Raw genomic sequence first — 23,434 nt, 5'->3', positions numbered from 1 at the left:
GTCAATCATCTCCTGTCATCAGCTGTCACGTCAACAATCAACACAAATGATGTCGACAATTAGTGCACACTTAACCTGAGTGAATAACAACCACTGCTGTTGTGTTACGCTCACACACACAAACACACACATACAACCACACACACCTACATAGTCACACACACACACCTACTTACACAAACACAATCACACACGTACAACCACACACACTCACACATATACACACACAAAACACACACACGTACTTACACAAACATGCATACACATCTATCTCACACACACATGCACACCCACACAAATAAACACATACCCACACACAACCTCTCTCACACCCTCACAAACACACACATCCCCCCCACACACACACAATCTCTTACACACACACTCACGCCCAAATACTCACATTCACACAAACATACACACAATCTTTCTCACACTCAGACGCACACAAACACACGCAGGCACACACAAAAATACAATCTCTCACACACACTCACGCACAATCTCTCTCACACAATTTCCCACACAAACACATAATCTCTCTCACTCACACACACACACACAATCTTTCTCACAAACACATAGAAACATACACACTCACAAAAACACACACACACTCACACAAACACACACGCAGATGCAATCTATCTCACACACACACATACAAACATACACACTCACACAAACACACACACTCAAACACACAATTTATCACACACATACAGAAACACACCTACACACAAAGACACTCACATAAACACACACATGAAAATTGGCGATAGAATTCAAAAGATCAAACGCACAAACTTGTGTTGAGAGAACTATGATGTTTGAATCTTTAAATCAATGATTTGATATTTGTGTAAATGACATTTTTATATTTATATATTTTCTACCTGCCTTTATTTCCTTCCCTCCAAGTCTGGTTCTGCTCGAGGTTTCTGTGTGATTTGTTTTCTTTCTGCTATCTTTGAATCTTTATCTTATTTTAATTCACTGGAATCTAATTCTAATTCTCTTCAGTTTTATTTAAACTGTTAATTGTTTTGTCGTTGTTTGTCGCTTTAGATCGAGTGTTTCGTACGAAAATGATTTATTCACAGAATGATATCTTTCATATGCGAACACATGTCGAGGATTATCTCAGACGGAGGTTTGATTCCCTCGCAGGCGTCAAAACTAATCCAGGAACATGAATAAAAACGATGCACATTTTAAAGACGGATCATGAGAGACACGTGACTCAAATGATTCATGAGCACATGATTGAATCAAAGCGCAACGAATCGAGTGGAAGAATCAAATCCAAAGGAGTTTTCATCAAAACCTCGCCTGAAAATGTGACTTAATGATAATTTATGTGTTCGTCATGACGGTGGTTTCACGAGGAACTACAAGTAAGTAAGTTCATTAATTCTGTGTGAATATATATATTTGTGTTGTAGTTAAACTTCCGACTTCTAAATAAAGACAGAAGGAAATCCTGCGAGATTCCGGCGATGGCTGAGGATGAGAGATTACAGTTGGACAAATTTGGGTTTGTAAACAAATGAAAGCAGTTACGACTTTTTCAAAAGTCATGTGGTCTGTAAATTCTACAACACCAGAGTCAAGTACTCGACAATACTACACTTATGTACTTGTTACTAAAGTATCACAACACTAGAGTGAAGTACTCGACAATACTACACATATATTCTTGTTACTACACTATCAAAACAACAGAGTAAAGTACTCGACAATACTACACTTATGTACTTGTTACTAAAGTATCACAACACAAGAGTGAAGTACTCGACAATACTACACATATATTCTTGTTACTACACTATCAAAACAAAAGAGTCAAGTACTCGACAATACTACATATATATACTTATTACTACACTATCACAACACCAGAGTCAAGTACTCGACAATACTACACATATATCCTTGTTACTACACTATCACAACACCAGAGTCAAGTACTCGACAATACTACACATATATACTTGTTACTTCACTATCACAACACCAGAGTCAAGTACTCGACAATACTACACATATATCCTTGTTACTACACTATCAAAACACCAGGGTCAAGAAATGGACAATACTACACATATATCCTTGTTACTACACTATCAAAACACCAGGGTCAAGAAATGGACAATACTACACATATATCCTTGTTACTACACTATCACAACACCAGAGTCAAGTACTTGACAATACTACACATATATCCTTGTTACTACAGTATCACAACACCAGAGTCAAGAAATGGACAATACTACAAATATATCCTTGTTACTACACTATCACAACACCAGAGTCAAGAAATGGACAATACTACACATATATACTTGTTACTACGCTATCACAACACCAGAGTCAAGTACTCGACAATACTACACATATATCCTTGTTACTACACTATCACAACACCAGAGTCAAGTACTCGACAATACTACACATATATACTTGTTACTACACTATCACAACACCAGAGTCAAGTACTCCACAATACTACACATATATCCTTGTTACTACACTATCACAAAACCAGAGTCAATAAATACACGTTTTAAAATATGAAGAGTTAAATAAATTGAATATTCTAATGACACTAGTTTACCTCCATGTATTGTTTCTACTGCGATCATGAGTCTTAACCTTGATTCAAGTGTTGACTCAAGGATCTTAAAATGTCTTCTCGAGTCTCTTGAACCGCAGGATTATTGTCTGGAGAGAATCTCTTCTGGTTCATGTTTAATCGACTCATCGTGAGAGTCGTGTCATGACGTCCAGCTGCTCCCAGACCAGCAACGACTCACACGACGCTGAGCCGACGCACAACAGCAGAGGTTGGATGATGATGATGATGGAGGTGATGAAGGAACATCCAGTGTGTCCTCGGTGAGCAGCAGACAAGCCGTCATGATGCATTAGAGACGAGAGCAATAAAGGAGCAGAGGTGGATCCATGTGTGCACTAAAGGTTGATGATGTTTGTCTGAGTTCACGCCGAGGATGAGACATCACAGGTTTATGAGACAATAAAGTGTCTCACATCCATCACTTCAAGCAACTAACTGTAACTTTACACCTGTTTTGTTGTGAATCCATCACTGAACAGGATGGATGGATGGATGGATGGATGGATGGATGGATGGATGGATGGATGGATGGATGGATGGATGGATGGATGGATGGATGGATGGATGGATGGATGGATGGATGGATGGATGGATGGATGGATGGATGGATGGATGGATGGATGGATGGATGGATGGATGGATGGATGGATGGATGGATGGATGGATGGATGGATGGATGGATGGATGGATGGATGGATGGATGGATGGATGGATGGATGGATGGATGGATGGATGGATGGATGGATGGATGGATGGATGGATGGATGGATGGATGGATGGATGGATGGATGGATGGATGGATGGATGGATGGATGGATGGATGGATGGAAATAGAGATTATTATTATTATGGATGGATGGATGGATGGATGGATGGATGGATGGATGGATGGAAATAGAGATTATTATTATTATTATTATGGATGGATGGATGGATGGATGGATGGATGGATGGATGGATGGATGGACATTATTATTATTATGGATGTGTCAAATTGTGTGTATATAGATAAATATAGATGTATCTACATATATCTATATTTTCTATATATATATATATATATATAAAACAAATTAAAAAACGAATTATTGGAATTACAAAAAAAAGTATTAATTTTATTATTTCTAAGCTTTAAAATGTGGTTTAATTCTAGCTTTATTAACAAAATATTTTGATGCTTAAAACAACAACATATAAATACAAATTCATATAATACTCACTGATATACTAAGATAAGTAGTTCTCGTGATAGTACCGTAAGGTTTGAGTACTAAACAAAAATACAGAAACCGGAAGAAGGGATTTGAAGACGAGGGAAGAAAGAAAAGAACAATCCTCCTCCTTCAACACAATCATCTGGAGGTCGACGAGGTCACGCGATGACACGTCGAAGGAAGTGATGTAATATGTGTTTCCTCCTCTCGCCGTATTACGAGCATCACTCTCTCCGCGGCGTGGAGCGACCCCCCGCACCTCCATCTGCTCTCGTTCTTCATCCCCTCTTTATTGGTGCCTCAGGTGGAATCTCACCGGCAACCTCTCCCTCCGAGCCGTGTTCTGTGATCCTTGTATTGATCGTCTTTTATGACGGTTTTACCCACGGATCAGTGACCAGTCAACAGTATTGCACACACAGCTGTTTGTCGTCTCGTTTAATATCACATAATGACAGCAACAGCAGGTTCTTCACATGTTCCTCAGATACACTTTATTTAACATTATTTATCTCGTGTTGAGCATATATTGTGTCTCACGCAAGTGTCTCACGCAAGTGTCTCACGCAAGTGTCTCATACAAGTGTCTCGGGCAAGTGTCATACAAGTGTCTCGGACAAGTGTCTCGAACAAGTGTCTCGGGCAAGTGTCTCGCACAAGTGTCTCGGGCAAGTGTCTCATACAAGTGTCTCGGACAAGTGTCTCGAACAAGTGTCTCGAACAAGTGTCTCGGGCAAGTGTCTCGCGCAAGTGTCTTGGACAAGAGTCTCGCGTAAGTGTCTCGGACAAGTGTCTCGCGCAAGTGTCTCGCACAAGTGTCTCGGACAAGTGTCTCATACAAGTGTCTCGGACAAGTGTCTCGGACAAGTGTCTCGAACAAGTGTCTCGGGCAAGTGTCTCGGGCAAGTGTCTCGGGCAAGTGTCTCGGACAAGTGTCTCGGACAAGTGTCTCGCGCAAGTGTCTCGCGCAAGTGTCTCATGCAAGTGTCTCATGCAAGTGTCTCATGCAAGTGTCTCGCGCAAGTGTCTCGGACAAGTGTCTCGGGCAAGTGTCTCGGGCAAGTGTCTCGCGCAAGTGTCTCGGACAAGTGTCTCGGACAAGTGTCTCGGACAAGTGTCTCGCACAAGTGTCTCGGACAAGTGTGTCGTACAAGTGTCTCGGACAAGTGTCTCGGACAAATGTCTCGCGCAAGTGTCTCGGACAAGTGTCTCGCGCAAGTGTCTCGCACAAGTGTCTCGGACAAGTGTCTCATACAAGTGTCTCGGACAAGTGTCTCGGACAAGTGTCTCGGGCAAGTGTCTCGGGCAAGTGTCTCGGGCAAGTGTCTCGGACAAGTGTCTCGGACAAGTGTCTCGCGCAAGTGTCTCGCGCAAGTGTCTCATGCAAGTGTCTCATGCAAGTGTCTCATGCAAGTGTCTCATGCAAGTGTCTCATGCAAGTGTCTCACGCAAGTGTCTCGGGCAAGTGTCTCGGACAAGTGTCTCGGGCAAGTGTCTCGCGCAAGTGTCTCGGACAAGTGTCTCGGACAAGTGTCTCGGACAAGTGTCTCGCACAAGTGTCTCGGACAAGTGTCTCGGACAAATGTCTCGCGCAAGTGTCTCGTGCAAGTGTCTCGGACAAATGTCTCGGACAAGTGTCTCATGCAATTGTCTTGGACAAATGTCTCGGACAATTGTCTCGGACAAGTGTCTCCCGCAAGTGTCTCCCGCAAGTGTCTCGGACAAGTGTCTCACACAAGTGTCTCGGACAAGTGTCTCACGCAAGTGTCTCACGCAAGTGTCTTGGACAATTGTCTCACACCCAGAAAACTTGTCTTTTCCTGTCAGTGACAGAGTTCAACTTTACAACCTGTCAAGACATGGAGAGAAAATAACGTTTGTTTCTGTCTCTGGAGGAACGATGGAGGCTGCAGGGCGTCTGGTGTTGAAAAAGATCCACAAAGAATTGAAACATGTTTCATTTCACAGCAGTTCACTTTGGTCCACCAGGGGCCAATTAACTGTCCCCTCCTGGTCACATGGTCACAGTTGATGATTCTAATACTTCCTGTGGTCGACAAACAACCACTTGTTTGGACACAAAGAGAAGAAAGTAACACATGATTTGATTCTAGAGCGAGAAGATGTTGAAGAAGACATACATGAACACACACATGTACACAAACGTGTGGTCGACAAACAACCATCTGTTTGGACACAAAGAGAAGAAAGTAACACATGATTTGATTCTAGAGCGAGAAGATGTTGAAGAAGACACACATGAACACACACATGTACACAAACGTGTGGTCGACAAACAACCATCTGTTTGGACACAAAGAGAAGAAAGTAACACATGATTTGATTCTAGAGCGAGAAGATGTTGAAGAAGAGATAGTGACATGAACTCAAGCTTCGTTCTAGGGAGGAGAGAACACACACACATGTTCACACATGAACAGTACACACTCACACACATGTACAGAACACACACACAAATGTACTCACACACACACATGAACAGTACACACACACACACACGTACAGAACACACACACAAATGTACTCACACACACACATGAACAGTACAAACACACACACACACACACGTACAGAACACACGCACACATGTACTCACACACACACATGAACAGTACACACACATTTATACACACGTAGAGTACACACACACGTTCATGTACAAGCATGTACACATACATACACAAACACACCTCGAACACAAATGTACAAACACACAAATGTACTCAGACACACATGTATAAAAACACACACATATAGATACATAAAAGGACACAAATTATTTCAAATAATTGAACTAAATAATTTAAAATATTGTTGAACAAAGATTCCAATAAGAAATGTATAGTTTAAATATTTTCATGTTCATTTAGTTTCAATATTTCACTGATTTACGTCCAAACCTGCTTAAGTTTAAAAGTTTAAAGATGAAACTATTGTTTCAAACCTGCTTAAGTTTAAAAGTTTAAAGATGAAACTATTGTTTCAAACCTGCTCGACTGTAAAGTTTAAAGATGAAACTATTGTTTCAAACCTGCTCGACTGTAAAGTTTAAAGATGAAACTATTGTTTCAAACCTGCTCGACTGTAAAGTTTAAAGATGAAACTATTGTTTCAAACCTGCTCGACTATAAAGTTTAAAGATGAAACTATTGTTTCAAACCTGCTCGACTGTAAAGTTTAAAGATGAAACTATTGTTTCAAACCTGCTCGACTGTAAAGTTTAAAGATGAAACTATTGTTTCAAACCTGCTTGACTATAAAGTTTAAAGATGAAACTATTGTTTCAAACCTGCTCGACAATAAAGTTTAAAGATGAAACTATAGTTTCAAACCTGCTCGACTGTAAAGTTTAAAGATGAAACTATTGTTTCAAACCTGCTCAACTGTAAAGTTTAAAGATGAAACTATTTTTTCAAACCTGCTCGACTGTAAAGTTTAAAGATGAAACTATTGTTTCAAACCTGCTCGACTGTAAAGTTTAAAGATGAAACTATTGTTTCAAACCTGCTCGACTATAAAGTTTAAAGATGAAACTATTGTTTCAAACCTGCTCGACTGTAAAGTTTAAAGATGAAACTATTGTTTCAAACCTGCTCGACTGTAAAGTTTAAAGATGAAACTATTGTTTCAAACCTGCTCGACTATAAAGTTAAAGATGAAACTATTGTTTCAAACCTGCTCGACAATAAAGTTTAAAGATGAAACTATTGTTTCAAACCTGCTCGACTGTAAAGTTTAAAGATGAAACTATTGTTTCAAACCTGCTCGACTATAAAGTTTAAAGATGAAACTATTGTTTCAAACCTGCTCGACTGTAAAGTTTAAAGATGAAACTATTGTTCCAAACCTGCTCGAATATAAAGTTTAAAGATGAAACTATTGTTTCAAACCTGCTCGACAATAAAATTTAAAGATGAAACTATTGTTTCAAACCTGCTCGACAATAAAGTTTAAAGGTGAAACTATTGTTTCAAACCTGCTCGACTGTAAAGTTTAAAGATGAAACTATTGTTTCAAACCTGCTCAACTGTAAAGTTTAAAGATGAAACTATTGTTTCAAACCTGCTCGACTGTAAAGTTTAAAGATGAAACTATTGTTTCAAACCTGCTCGACTGTAAAGTTTAAAGATGAAACTATTGTTTCAAACCTGCTCGACTGTAAAGTTTAAAGATGAAACTATTGTTTCAAACCTGCTCGACTATAAAGTTAAAGATGAAACTATTGTTTCAAACCTGCTCGACAATAAAGTTTAAAGATGAAACTATTGTTTCAAACCTGCTCGACTGTAAAGTTTAAAGATGAAACTATTGTTTCAAACCTGCTCGACTATAAAGTTTAAAGATGAAACTATTGTTTCAAACCTGCTCGACTGTAAAGTTTAAAGATGAAACTATTGTTTCAAACCTGCTCAACTGTAAAGTTTAAAGATGAAACTATTGTTTCAAACCTGCTCGACTGTAAAGTTTAAAGATGAAACTATTGTTTCAAACCTGCTCGACTGTAAAGTTTAAAGATGAAACTATTGTTTCAAACCTGCTCGACTGTAAAGTTTAAAGATGAAACTATTGTTTCAAACCTGCTCGACTATAAAGTTAAAGATGAAACTATTGTTTCAAACCTGCTCGACAATAAAGTTTAAAGATGAAACTATTGTTTCAAACCTGCTCGACTGTAAAGTTTAAAGATGAAACTATTGTTTCAAACCTGCTCGACTATAAAGTTTAAAGATGAAACTATTGTTTCAAACCTGCTCGACTGTAAAGTTTAAAGATGAAACTATTGTTTCAAACCTGCTAGAATATAAAGTTTAAAGATGAAACTATTGTTTCAAACCTGCTCGACAATAAAATTTAAAGATGAAACTATTGTTTCAAACCTGCTCGACAATAAAGTTTAAAGATGAAACTATTGTTTCAAACCTGCTCGACTGTAAAGTTTAAAGATGAAACTATTGTTTCAAACCTGCTCGACTGTAAAGTTTAAAGATGAAACTATTGTTTTAAACCTGCTCGACTATAAAGTTTAAAGATGAAACTATTGTTTCAAACCTGCTCGACTATAAAGTTTAAAGATGAAACTATTGTTTCAAACCTGCTCGACTGTAAAGTTTAAAGATGAAACTATTGTTTCAAACCTGCTCGACTGTAAAGTTTAAAGATGAAACTATTGTTTCAAACCTGCTCGACTGTAAAGTTTAAAGATGAAACTATTGTTTCAAACCTGCTCGACAATAAAGTTTAAAGATGAAACTATTGTTTCAAACCTGCTCGACAATAAAGTTTAAAGATGAAACTATTGTTTCAAACCTGCTCGACAATAAAGTTTAAAGATGAAACTATTGTTTCAAACCTGCTCGACAATAAAGTTTAAAGATGAAACTATTGTTTCAAACCTGCTCGACAATAAAGTTTAAAGATGAAACTATTGTTTCAAACCTGCTCGACTGTAAAGTTTAAAGATGAAACTATTGTTTCGAACCTGCTCGACTATAAAGTTTAAAGATGAAACTATTGTTTCGAACCTGCTCGACTATAAAGTTTAAAGATGAAACTATTGTTTCGAACCTGCTTGACAATAAAGTTTAAAGATGAAACTATTGTTTCAAACCTGCTCGACTATAAAGTTTAAAGATGAAACTTTTGTTTCAAACCTGCTCGACTGTAAAGTTTAAAGATGAAACTATTGTTTCAAACCTGCTCGAATATAAAGTTTAAAGATGAAACTATTGTTTCAAACCTGCTCGACAATAAAGTTTAAAGATGAAACTATTGTTTCAAACCTGCTCGACAATAAAGTTTAAAGATGAAACTATTGTTTCAAACCTGCTCGACTATAAAGTTTAAAGATGAAACTATTGTTTCAAACCTGCTCGACTATAAAGTTTAAAGAAGAAACTATTGTTTCAAACCTGCTCGACTGTAAAGTTTAAAGATGAAACTATTGTTTCAAACCTGCTCGACTGTAAAGTTTAAAGATGAAACTATTGTTTCAAACCTGCTCGACTGTAAAGTTTAAAGATGAAACTATTGTTTCAAACCTGCTCGACTATAAAGTATAAAGATGAAGCTTTTAAAGCACATTTGTCTTCCTTAAACTGACATGATTCACTTGAGATTGTGAGGAGAGTGAGTTCATTTCTTCTTCTTCATCTGTTGGTTTCCCGACAATTCTCTGAACCACACGTTTGCTTGTGTCACTCTGCAGAGCGAGAGTGAATCTGCTCCACACAAGAGTCGACAAATCATTGTTGGACGACAATTGAAGTGAGTCTTTCTCAGGTGTCGCTGACATTGACGCGTTTCATCAGCTGCCAGAGACAGATCATCAGAGCGGCGCCACACTCTCTTATCATACACAATAATTACACAATAATCCAGTAATACACAATAATCACACAAAAACCACACAAAAAATCCCACAATAATCCATTCATTCACAATAGTCGCACAATAATCCAGTCGTACACAATAATCGTACAATAATCCAGTCATACACAATAATCGCACAATAATCCAGTCATACACAATAATCGAACAATAATCCATTGTATTACTACTTGGATCATTTAGTCCCAAACCCTCAGATTATTTTTCTAATTGACAAAAACATTTTGATAAAAGATGAAATAAAAAAATAATTAATTTATGTGAAAAAACACTTTCAGAGTTAGAAAACATTGGATGGAAAAACATATTTCAAGTACCCACAATCCATCACTGCTCTGAACGAGGTGACATTGTTTGTGCGTTATTGTGTGTTAATGTCGTTACTGCTTCAAATTCATAAAGTGAAAACATTGCAGTGAAATTATTTCCCACAGACGCCGAGACGACGAAGCTCCTGGAGACAGAGACGAGTGAGGAAGCAAAACCTTGATGAGGTTATTGAAATGAAAAATAATCTTATTAAAGTCAAAATTAAACTAATGAAATCAATGATATAATCACAAATATTTGACCTTCAGCGAGTGACTTCAATCTTTCATTTCTAGCTGAAGATTCTTTCTCACAACAGACCTTGAGTCGGATCATTCCATCCTTTTGAAACACTCTTGATGCGTCTGTAGTGGGAAGAATCTGTTCTCACTGCCTTGAGAGGATCGACTGTTGTTCTCAGAAATGCTAACATCGAAATGTATGTGGATTTTTGGAAGAAAAAAAAAGATTAATTTGTTGCCTCTTATCAAGTGTTTTTTTTGCACTGAAAGGGTTTTTTTTAATTTGTAAGAAAACACTTTGAAGTGGAGAAAAGTAAAAGAAACAATAATACGGTCGTACACAATTATCTGGATTTACACGATAATCCCGCCGTACACAATAATCCAGCCGTACACAATAATACAGTCGTACACGATAATACAGTTGTACACGATAATCCGATCGTACGCGATAATCCAGTTGAACGCGATAATCCAGATGTACACGATAATACAGTCGTACGCGATATCCCAGTCGTACACAATAATACAATCATACACAATAATATGGTTGTCACAATAATCCAGTCGTACTTGATAATCCAGTCGTACACGATATTAGAGTCGTACACAATAATACAATCATAAAAATTAAAATGGTTGTCACAATAATACAGTTGTACACAATAATCCAGTGGTACACGATATTACAGTCGTACACAATAATACAATCATACACAATAATATGGTTGTCACAATAATCCAGTCGTACACAATAATACAATCATACACAATAATATGGTTGTCACAATAATCCAGTTGTACACAATAATCCAGTGGTACACGATATTACAGTCGTACACAATAATACAATCATACACAATAATATGGTTGTCACAATAATCCAGTCATACACGATAATCCAGTCGTAAAGAATAATCCAGTTGTACAGATCAGATTATTTTGTTCCTTTTAGCAAGTGGTTTGCATTGAAAATTATTTTTTGTTTTTTTTCTGTAAGAAAAAAGTTGAAAGTTGAAATTTACCAAAACGGTAGGTACGAGAAAGATATCTGTATTAGTACCAGTATCAATTTTTTCCGATTAAAACCTTGCCATAGTCACGATTAAAAAAAAAATTGTAGCGGTAATTTTATTCTGGTATTTGCACCCGACTATCAAAAAACTTTGTTTGTTTCATTCAGTTTTCAAAATAAAACTTTATATATCGCCTATTTGCCTTTTAGAATGTCGTCGACACATGGTGCCAAAGGTGGGATGAGAACATATGAAGCTCGTCCATTGTAGAGGTCGTTTTACAAAGAATGTTGTTTTTTTTATCTATTATTAAATAAACAAAAAAAAAAAAAATCTATGCATGTATATTTAGACAGATATTATACACTCTTTATTTCACCAACCCTCTTATTTCTGTGTTTTATTCTCTATAACTTGTTTTGATTCTGGTCAATTCTGGATGAAACCGCCTGAAGCAGCTTTTGTTTCTGACGCCAAATATTCACTAAAGACTTTAAATCCGAGCAGCTCAACGAGATAAACTGAACAAACTCTCCGGACAAACATTTTTGGCCAAAAAGAAATGCAAAAAAACCCACAGAAAAATCTCAAGAGAAAAAAGTCAGACTTTTAGAAACCGACTTTCCTGTGAAGTTGTCAAACACACACACAAGTGTGTGCGTCCGTGTGCAGGGATGCGACCCATGACCTCTCCTGCAGGCGATTTGAGGTACAACATCCCTCGCGGACGTCACACTTTCTTCGTACGATCGCGTCACTCTCTGCGTCGAAAACAAGAGCTCCTCCCACCGGCCCCCGGGGCTCCTCCCACTTCCTGTGTGTGTGGGTATAAGACGTGGAGAGGTTTTCTCTCTCGCACTCAGGCTGAATATCCGAAGCGTCGCCACTCGTCCGACCGACTCCAGAGCACAAGCATCCACAGGTAGGAGCAGACTCGAATCTTTCTTCCACAGGAAAGACCTTTATTTCATGAGAAAATACTTTTTTTTTTTAACTAAACTACTGCATTAAAATGTTATATTTAGGAAAAAGTACTAATGGTGACGTCAGTACAAACTGAATACATGTTTAATTCAATCATGAGCAGTAAAATACTTTATATTTCAGAATAAAATCAGGTGGTGATGGATCAGAACAAATAAATAAAATTAAAAAGATCAAATAAAAGACATTTAAGTGTCATACTACTTTAAATAATTAGTTGAAAAAATTAAATGTGAACATTTTAAATACAAAAAACACAGAATGCTGTCATCATTTTCATCCCATTGAATGAAAAATGAAGCAGGAATCACATTAGCATCGAGAGAATAGCTGTTTACCATGTGAAGCAGCCAGAAGGTCTCTCTACTCTGTAACTATACACATCATTATAAGAAAAACTAACTGTAATAACACATGTTAAAATGTTGTCACTTAAAATCGTGTGCACAGACTTTTAAAAATGAAAAAAATTGGATTTGTGTCGCTGACAAATTAAACAATTACCGAAAATACCGATCTTCCTAAATGAGCTCCAACCATCACCGATTCATGTAATTCTGTCTTGGGAAATAAAAAAGAAAATCTCAATGATCGTCCCCAATTAGTGGCAGAGTTGCAGCAGATAAATCATCCTGGAGGACGGACGAGTAATGTCTTCTCTCCGTCAGCGAGTGTTAATTGCGGCTCCCAGGTGAACGTTTTACTGACGGAAATTCGGAGATAATTGGGAGATTTTCCGCCGAGGATATTGCGGATGCTGACGCCTCATATCGCGGCGACACACAATGTATCCGTGTGCGTTTGTAATCACCGCGGAATTGCTTTATTAGTGTTCAAGGAAGACAAAGTGAGGTTGTGACTTCCACCTAAAAGGTTAACACACACACACAAACACACACCTCACAAACACACAATTTCTTCTTCTCCTGTCATCTTGTGATTTATGGCTTTAATATGGCAGAAGAAACAATTTATTTAAATTAATGGTTTAATGTTTAAATATTAATTTTTATTGAAACGTTTTTTATGCATTACATTTGTTTCATTTATTTATTTATTATATATTATACAAAATTAATGTTTTAAACATAATACTATAAACACAATATTTTCTCATTCTTAGCGTTTAATATTTTAATATTTTATTTTATAATGATTTTATTATAAATATTATTTTAAAGGCGCTTAACTAATAATTTATAAAAAAAAAACAATATTGAATTTAGGAACATTTATTTTTGAATTATTAGTATTATCATATTAAACCATTTCTGAAAAAAAGGCATCCATTTTAAAAGTATTCAATGTATAAACTTAAACGCTATAATGTACCTTTTAATATACACATTATTGGATTCAATTAATTTAATAAAATATTTAAACTTTCAACAAAGAAATCTTTTAATAAATTAAGTCAAACAAATTAATGCTTCAAAAACAAAAATTAACAACATCTGAAAAGTCATATTACTTCAATTTTATGATTGACCCCCACAATTATTTACTGGTGTATCGTTTGTCTGACAGGAAATGATGTGTTTTTCTGTTCTTCCTCGCAGCCATGAATGTAGTTATCTATGTGTGTTTGTTCCTGGCCGCTCTCTCCGGAGGCTCGCTGGGTCTGCCCTCACAATCCATGGTAACACACTTACACAGTCCTCATAAACCATACATGTCCTGACACAAACTGCTCTTGAAGTCGCAGCAGGGGGAGGCTCTCGTGTTGGACGACCTTTCGTCCCCCCCGGCCGCCTTCAACCAGACCCGGCAGGTCCGCTCGGCCCGGGCTCCCCCCTCAGACCGGCTCGGCTACGGCCCGGACCAGGAGGACGCCGACGCCCGCAGTAAGCTGAGCCAGCTGCTGGCCAGACTGATCTCCAGAAAAGGTGAGGGACGAGAAGAGAATGTTCGACCAAATCCGTGATCCTCCGTCGCTCACGCTGTGCCGGAGCCATCTGGTCTATCCCCGCCTCCCTCCTCCTCCCTCCTTAAGTGGTCCATCCTCCCCTCCCTATCCATGCTCTGCCATCTTGAATCACCTGTCTTGTTCCACTGTCCGTATATTTACCATCAACTGAGTCACAACCGCCCGCTGAGGTCGCCGGGTATTGAGGACAGAGACCAGAATAGAAACAGATCAACATCTTCACAAAGTCAACTTGGAACCACTGAGGAACTAAAGCCAGGTTCCTGGTGGTGGTTTGAGGAATAGTAAATACACGATATATACATATTTGTTCACGCAACTACATGGATATTCAACAGCACTGTATCCATCTTTTTCAATTAAACACCTGGCCTTTAGATGGCAGCAAACCATACATTCTCTGCAGCTAAACAACAAATTAAATCCAGCGAGATCCCGGAAATTACTGAGGGTGAGAGGATACAATGGACTACAGCAGCTTTTAAAGAGGATGTTTGGACATATTTTGTCTTTTAATTTTATAAATTCAAGTAAAACAGAACAATCACAAGATGACACTCATTTTTTTTACTCTCCTTAAGTTATTTCAAGAATTATTCAAGTGTATTGAAATATATCGTATTGAATCGAATTCTGAGCTGAATATATTGAATCGTATCATAAGCTGAATATATCGTATCGAACAGAATAGTGAGTTGAATATATCATATTGAATTCTATTGTGAATGAAATATAACAAATTGTATCATTAGCTGAAGATGTCGTATCCAAAGGAATATATTATATTGTATCCTGTCGTGAGTTAAATATATATCGTATTGTGAGCGGAATATATTGTATCATATGGTGTGTTGAATATTTTGTATCGTATCGTGAGCCAAATATATTGTATTGTATTGTGAGCTCAATATATCGTATTGTATCCTATCGTGAGCTTAATTTATAGTATCGTGAGTTGAATATATTGTATCGTATCATGAGTTGAATATTTCGTATCGTATCGTGAGTTGAATATTCCGTATCGTATCGTGAGTTGAATATTTCGTATCGTATCGTGAGCTGAATATTTCGTATCGTGAGTCGAATATTTCATTTGGATTAATGAGATTGATGTATCACTACAGCTGCTCCTGCAGATCCTTAAAGACTTAAAATTAATTCAATTTTTGAATCTAAAATGAATGTCTTAGTTGCTAATAAAAACTTTTAAATAAATGTAAACATTTTGGTTGCATTTTCCCTTTTAAGTTGGTCTTAAATCTGGTTTCAAACAGTATTTAAAAAGCCTTAACTTGCCTAAAGATGAAAGATCCCTGACAGTCGTGTGTCTCCACAGGACCTCCCACCCAGACCAAGACCTCCATCAGCAGCAGAGCCAGCGGTCCTTCTCCCCCCCACAGACTCATGGACCGGGACTACCAGGGCTGGATGGACTTTGGCAGACGTAGTGCAGAGGACGAGGAATACTCCTCTTAAAGGCGAATCAAGTTTCCTACAGTCACAGAATTATAATCCCTGTCAAAACGTAGAAGCTTTCAAAAATAAAGAGGCCCCTCAACACTGCACTTACGGTAATCTGGCTTCGTGTAAAAACGCCCAGAGGGAAAAAAGCCTCGTCTCAGAAATCATCAGCAGCATTCTGAGCTCCAAATGTTTTCCTGGTTAAACTCAAATTAAAGTCATTGCTTTCAATAAACAAACAAACCACGTGAACACCCGAGACAGTACCTTGAGGTTCACCACAAAAAGAAACTGGAATTAATGAACATTAATAAACAAGCTAATCTGAATATTGCTTCATTTAATCTTCTTTGATTCGATATTCTTATAAAAAATAAATGAATATATAGAAAAACCCTAAATGATGGACTAGTTAAAAGTATTTGAAGAGACAATTTAGAGAGAAAGTTAACAACGACCAACGATAAAGTAACTATAAGTTTAAATATATATTTATAACAGTGTACATATGAAGGTATATGAAACACTAGCATTAATAAATAAAGATATATGTATATGTGCCGTCAGTAGTGAATAAAAAGCAGTCAATTCAAAGAAATCCTTTTTTTTTTCTTTTAACCAGGGAGTGATTGATTATTTATGTACAGTCGACCAAATGTTTCTAAAAATGCTGAGAATCAATAAAGTTCCAGATGGATCGTGTTCTTGTGTTTGTTTGAGAATCCCATGTTTTCAGGGCACAGTTGGCGTTTTGATCCGCCGTGATTCTAGCTGTCAATCACACAGCGTGGGCAGAGGGAAGTCTCCACGGGACCAGAAGAATTTTCTATTTCAGTTCCAGCAGCGATTCGTTCTTTTGATCGTTGTTGTAACTAAACTGGAATAATTAATAAAGGTCGGGTCTAAAGATACATTGTTAACGACGTATCGACAGAACAACAATAAACATTGAATAGAATCACATGTTTTACTACTTAATAACAAGATCAAGTACATGAGACACGATCGACTGAAACAACTTCAATCATGAGTTAAAGAAAAAAAAAACACAGCCTGAGCAAACTATTAGTTAGTGATGTGTTAATGAAGCTTCATGAAACAGTGTCATTATCTTCAGAGTCCACCAGATGGTAGTGATGTGTTGATGAAGCTTCATGAAACAGTGTCATTATCTTCAGAGTCCACTAGATGGTAGTGATGTGTTGATGAAGCTTCATGAAACAGTGTCATTATCTTCAGAGTCCACTAGATGGTAGTGATGTGTTGATGAAGGTTCAAGAAACAGTGTCATTATCTTCAGAGTCCACTAGATGGTAGTGATGTGTTTATGAAGCTTCATGAAACATTGTCATTATCTTCAGAGTCCACTAGTTGGTAGTGATGTGTTGATGAAGATTCATGAAACATTGTCATTATCTTCAGAGTCCACTAGATGGCAGTGATGTGTTGATGAAGCTTCATGAAACAGTGTCATTATCTTCAGAGTCCACTAGATGGCAGTGATTTGTTGATGAAGCTTCATGAAACAGTGTCATTATCTTCAGAGTCCACTAGATTGTAGTGATGTGTTGATAAAGCTTCATGAAACAGTGTCATTATGTTCAGAGTCCACTAGATGGTAGTGATGTGTTGATGAAGCTTCATGAAACAGTGTGATTATGTTCAGAGTCCACTAGATGGTAGTGATGTGTTGATGAAGCTTCATGAAACAGTGTGATTATGTTCAGAGTCCACTAGATGGTAGTGATGTGTTGATGAAGCTTCATGAAACAGTGTCATTATGTTCAGAGTCCACTAGATGGCAGTGATGTGTTGATGAGGCTTCATGAAACAGTGTCATGATACATGTAAATATCCTTTTCGGTATTCAACAGTACTGTATGGATAGTTTAGACTTCAACGAAGTGTATAAAAAAAGCCTGATTTTCTATTTACAATCATAATATAAATATTCACATTGTTTACTCATTTTTGTGTTGTAATTACAATTACCAGCCACTAAATGGCAGCTAATATCATTATTTTGTTTCATAACTACTTGATCATTTGGAAAGACTTCACATTAATTAAATATTGAATTACATTTATGTTATAATTATAGTTAGACTATTGTACTCCACGTGGGAAATGTTTGATATATTTGGTAAATATTGAAATAAACTAAGAAAAAAAAAAGGAACTTTTAACGTAGAAATTATTGTATTAAATGATTTAAAGAAATATATTTCTCAGTGTTTCAATATAAAAAATCAAAGTTTCAACATTTAAAATGATATATTACTTCAATATGTCTTTCCTTTGATGACTGTCCAGATGTGGACAGTTTGATTCACTGTTTTACTGATCATTGTGTTGAAATACTGGATCAAGTGGCACCTGTTAAATCGAACTTGAAAATTCATAAAAAACGGTGCCCTTGGACAAATGAAGATCTCCTGAGTCTGAAGAGACTTTGTCGAAAGACTGAGCGTCTCTGGAAGTCTACTAAACTTGAGGTGCACAGACTTCACCTCAGGGATCTGTTGACTTCTTACAATGAGATGGTAGAAACTGCTAGATCTGATTACATCAGAAAACTGGTAGCAGCAAATAGGAAAAACCCCAAAGTTTTGTTTGACACGATTAATTCTCTCGTGTCTCCTGCTCCTCAAATCACGCCGGTCTTCTGTGAAGCTGACAGCAATGCATTGTTGAGATTTTTCATTGACAAAATTAAATTGATCAAAGAGAAAATCTCTCCCCCTTTGTTGGGAACCCCTACTGTCTCTGAGCCCATCTCCTCCTCTTGGTCCTCCTTCACTGCTGTATCTTTGGGTGATATTTCAGCACTAGTGAACATGATGAAACCCTCCTCTTGCTCAGATGACGTCCTTCCTTGTAGGCTTTTTATCAAAGTATTTGATGTAATTGGCCCCTGGGTTACCAATATGGTGAACCTCTCCCTTTCCACAGGGGTTTTTCCCAATGCATTTAAACATGCCATTGTGGAGCCTCTGCTCAAAAAACCAGGCTTAGACCCAACTGACCTCAGTAATTTCAGGCCTATTTCTAAGCTCCCTTTCTTGTCCAAGATCTTGGAGAAGGTGGTGTCTGAGCAGCTGTCTTTGTTCTTGGATCAGAGCGACATCCATGAGAAGTTTCAGTCTGGCTTCCGTAAACATCACTCTACGGAGACAGCTTTACTGAAAGTGTCCAGTGACATCATGATGTCGGCTGACTCTGGTAAATTCACTGTTCTGGTTCTCTTGGATCTGTCGTCAGCCTTTGACACAGTTGATCACCAGATCCTGCTGAGAAGACTAAGGGATGAAGTGGGACTGTCTGGGTCTGTGTTAGAATGGTTCTCATCTTACCTTTCTGGGCGCAGTTTTAGTGTATCTGCCAATCAAATGAGGTCTGAATCGGCAGATCTGTTGTGTGGAGTCCCTCAAGGTTCTGTTCTGGGTCCTTTATTGTTTTTGCTGTACTTGATTCCCCTTGGTAAAATCATTCAGAGATTTCCAGATGTTTCTTATCACATTTTTGCTGATGACATCCAGCTCTACTGCTCTTTTGACCCAACTGAGCCCCAAAGGCTGAACAGCTTAGTCAATTGTTTGCTAGAAATCAAACAATGGCTGAGTGAAAACACTTTACAGCTTAATGTGGACAAAACTGAAACTCTGGTGATTGCTCCTGATGATAAGATTCCAGGGTTGAGTCAGTACTTGGGTGACTTAGGTCAGTCTGTCAAACTGAGCCTGAGAAACCTGGGTGTTGTATTTGATAAAGACATGTCTCTTGTTCAACACTGTAGAAAACTGACCAGAAACTGTTTCCTTCAACTGAGAAAAATCTCTAAACTTAGGAAAATGCTGTCACAACATGATCTGGAGCTTGTAATCCATGCGTTTGTTTCTTCTCGTCTGGACTATTGTAACAGTTTGTTTTCATGTCTTAACAAGAAGGAGCTGTCTCGCCTGCAGTTGATTCAGAACTCTGCAGCGAGAATTCTGACCCGCTCTAGTAGAAGAACTCACATTTCTCCGGTCCTTAAAACTCTTCACTGGCTTCCAGTTTCTTTCAGGATCAACTTTAAAATTCTGGTTCTTACTTTCAGAGCTATTCATGGTCAGGCTCCTCCTTACATCACTGATCTGATCCAGCCTTACACCCCAGCTCGGTCTCTGAGGTCTGTGGATCAGAATCTACTGATGGTTCCTCGCACACGGCTCAGGACCAGAGGAGAGAAATCTTTTCAGGCTGTTGCTCCTAAGCTTTGGAACAATCTTCCTCTCTCTTTGCGCTTGATGGAGTCTACTGACTCCTTTAAGAAACATCTTAAGACGTTTCTATTTGTTCAGGCTTTTCCTTGAATTTCTCGAACTCCTGTGTTGTTCTCAGTATTATCTTGATCTTTGAAGTATGTACTGTTTTGAGTATTGTTTTGATTGTTAAAGCGCTTTGTGACCCTGGTCTCGAAAAGCGCTATATAAATATATATTACTTACTTACTTACTTACTATACTCCTATACACTGCATTCTTACACTCTCAACATCAAGTGAAAAACTGCTGAAGGAAAAAAAAGAATCTAAAAAAGAAACTTCAACCGGCATCAGATCTCATGTGTCGAGCTGAGAACTGTGACTCACTGGTTCGTCCTGATTCCTTCATCGTCACCGAGCTCCAGTTCTGTCAGACGTGAGGACGAACTGAGACATGAACGACACTCGGACAATGTTCTCTGTGTCTGTGGACACGAGTGTCTACAATAACATCTGTGGTTGAACTGAAGCGCAGATCAATGTCTCTTTATTTACACAAATATATTATATACACTTATGTTTGACTGTTTAATGAAAAGTTGATATATTATTTATTATATACTGAAAAAAACCCCGGATATTTTAGGAATCAATACATTTTTACACATAGTTTGATAACATTAAATAAATGCAGTTTTTTAAATTCATAGCCTTTTAAATGTTTTTTTAAAAAACGTTGGTTTAATAGTTTCAATGTTTTTATATGGAAATTTTAAAGGATACATATTTTCAAAATTATTTATTTGTTTTACACATTGAGTTTTCTATTAATTCAGAAATAAATTAAATGTTTTTTTTAATTCATAGCCTTTTAAAGTCAATATAAAAATGTTGGTATAATAGTAACGATAGATTGAAAAAACAAAATAATTTAAATATAAAAAGTATTAAATCAAATTATTTTATAGGTAAAAATTCAAACATCCAATAAATCATTTAATTTAATAATTAAAAAAATAAATGGTTAAACAAAATATTTAAATTGAAAATAAAATAAATAATAATAAATTAAATAATACAATAAAAGCTTCAACATTTGAAATGTTAAATTCCAACATTAAATATTCTGATATACTTTCAACTAACAAGTATTATTTCATTTTATTTGTATTCAAGGAGGTAAAATTCTTCTGCTACACTGAACCTCAAGACTATTTGCTGAGTTGGAATCAGAGTAAATGGTATCTTTTTTTGTTAGTAAGTATTGAGAATAATCTAGAATTGAAGTGAGTGAAGTGAAGTTTCATGAAGCTACATCAACACATCACTACCATCTAGTGGACTCTGAAGATAATGAGACTGTTTCATGAAGCTTCATCAACACATCCCAGTCATCTAGTGGACTCTGAACATAATGACACTGTTTCATGAAGCTTCATCAACACATCACTACCATCTAGTGGACTCTGAACATAATGACACTGTTTCATGAAGCTTCATCAACACATCACTACCATCTAGTGGACTCTGAAGATAATGACACTGTTACCTGAAGCTTCATCAACACATCACTACCATCTAGTGGACTCTGAAGATAATGGCACTGTTTCATGAAGCTTCATTAACACATCACTAGTAAAAAGACTAACTTGGTTTGGATGTCATTAAAAATATGATTTGTTGCAACTGTTTCCATGTTTAAACTCAAATATCGAAGCGTTTCATCGCGTGTGTTGAAGCTCGGAGGGTGATGTGGACGTGGAAAGACGCGACTTTGATCTTAAGATCTTTCACTGATCAATAATTCAGCAGCTGCTGCTTCACTTTAACTGCTGCAGGAAACATCAGCCTTTCCATGATCTTTTTGATGCTTTAAAACACATTTTAAAAGTTCAAAAACCGTCATTAACGACTCTTTAAAACAGACACAAACTCCTGCTCTGGACAATCTCTTGACCAGCTAGTTTAGGTCGAGAACAGTTTATGTTCAAGTTTTACCGACATTCCATCTGATTCTGATGTGTTGGTCTTAGACCTCATCATACCTTGTGTAAGTATAAAAAGTATATCAGTGCCGTCAGAATAATTAAATTACATTTAAAATGTTGAAACCTTTATTAATGTATTAATTCGTTGCCGTCTTTTAAGCATTCAATTATTATTATTAAATTGAATCAATTAACACATTTTTAAAAATCTGATATTTTTTAAATATCTTCTTCTTTTTTTTTTAGTTACACACAGATATTGTTATTCGAAATGTATTTTTAATATTTCCAAATGTGTAGCCTATTAAGTGTAATAAATGATGATATAATATTGCCAAGATTTTTTGTATTAATAATAAATCATATATAATAATAATACATTTAAAAGGCTACAAATGAAAAATATTTAATTTATAAAAAAGTTTTTTTGATTTATTGGAATAAAAATATAAAACTCCATGTGTTAAGATTAATATCCATATCCTTTTAAGTTTAATATAAAAATGTTTGCATTATCAAACCAATTGTACCGATTTTGATTAAATAATACTAATACATTGTTTTTGTTTTTTTAACTATATATATTTTTTTTTATTAAATGATTAAAATGGAATTGTTCAAAAAATAAATAATTAAAATTAAACATAAAATATAAAAAAAACATTTTCAACTTCAATTCATTCAATATTCTGAAAACATTGAGAAACTTCCATGAGAATTGATTCAGGAATGTTTCATACAAATGTCCAGGACTTCAGACTCTACAGTTGTGTGTCTGTCATCTGTGAAACATTGTTATAAATACATTTTTAAACGGGTTCAAGTGTTTAATAATAACTGACGGAAGGAACTCCATCTATCCTCAAACACGTCACTGCCCCCTACTGGTAAAAGAGAGTAACCCTTTTTTCTTTTTTCCCAAAAACAAATTCAAACGACAATCATGGCGTAGGAACTTATTTGAGTTGACAAATGTTGAAGAAATCAAAGGTTCAGTA

The 23,434-nt window shown here is 36.7% G+C and overlaps 1 protein-coding gene across 1 annotated transcript; it reads left to right on the top strand.

The window, feature by feature from the left end:
* Positions 1-12,715: 12,715 nt before the first annotated feature.
* Positions 12,716-16,898, top strand: LOC148067735 (cholecystokinin-like). The gene is made up of 4 exons (XM_087805669.1): positions 12,716-12,752; positions 14,374-14,453; positions 14,514-14,700; positions 16,078-16,898. The coding sequence occupies exons 2-4, from the start codon at positions 14,376-14,378 to the stop codon at positions 16,215-16,217; spliced, it is 405 nt and encodes a 134-aa protein (XP_087661795.1). The 5' UTR covers positions 12,716-12,752; positions 14,374-14,375; the 3' UTR covers positions 16,218-16,898.
* The last annotated feature ends 6,536 nt before the right edge of the window (positions 16,899-23,434 follow it).

The sequence above is a fragment of the Callionymus lyra genome, chromosome 13 (genome assembly GCF_982586985.1).
Source record: "Callionymus lyra chromosome 13, fCalLyr1.hap1.1, whole genome shotgun sequence".
NCBI classification, from domain to species: Eukaryota; Metazoa; Chordata; class Actinopteri; order Syngnathiformes; family Callionymidae; genus Callionymus; species Callionymus lyra.
The sequence above is the reverse complement of the archived record's forward strand: the minus strand, read 5'-3'. Positions and strand labels throughout refer to the sequence as shown.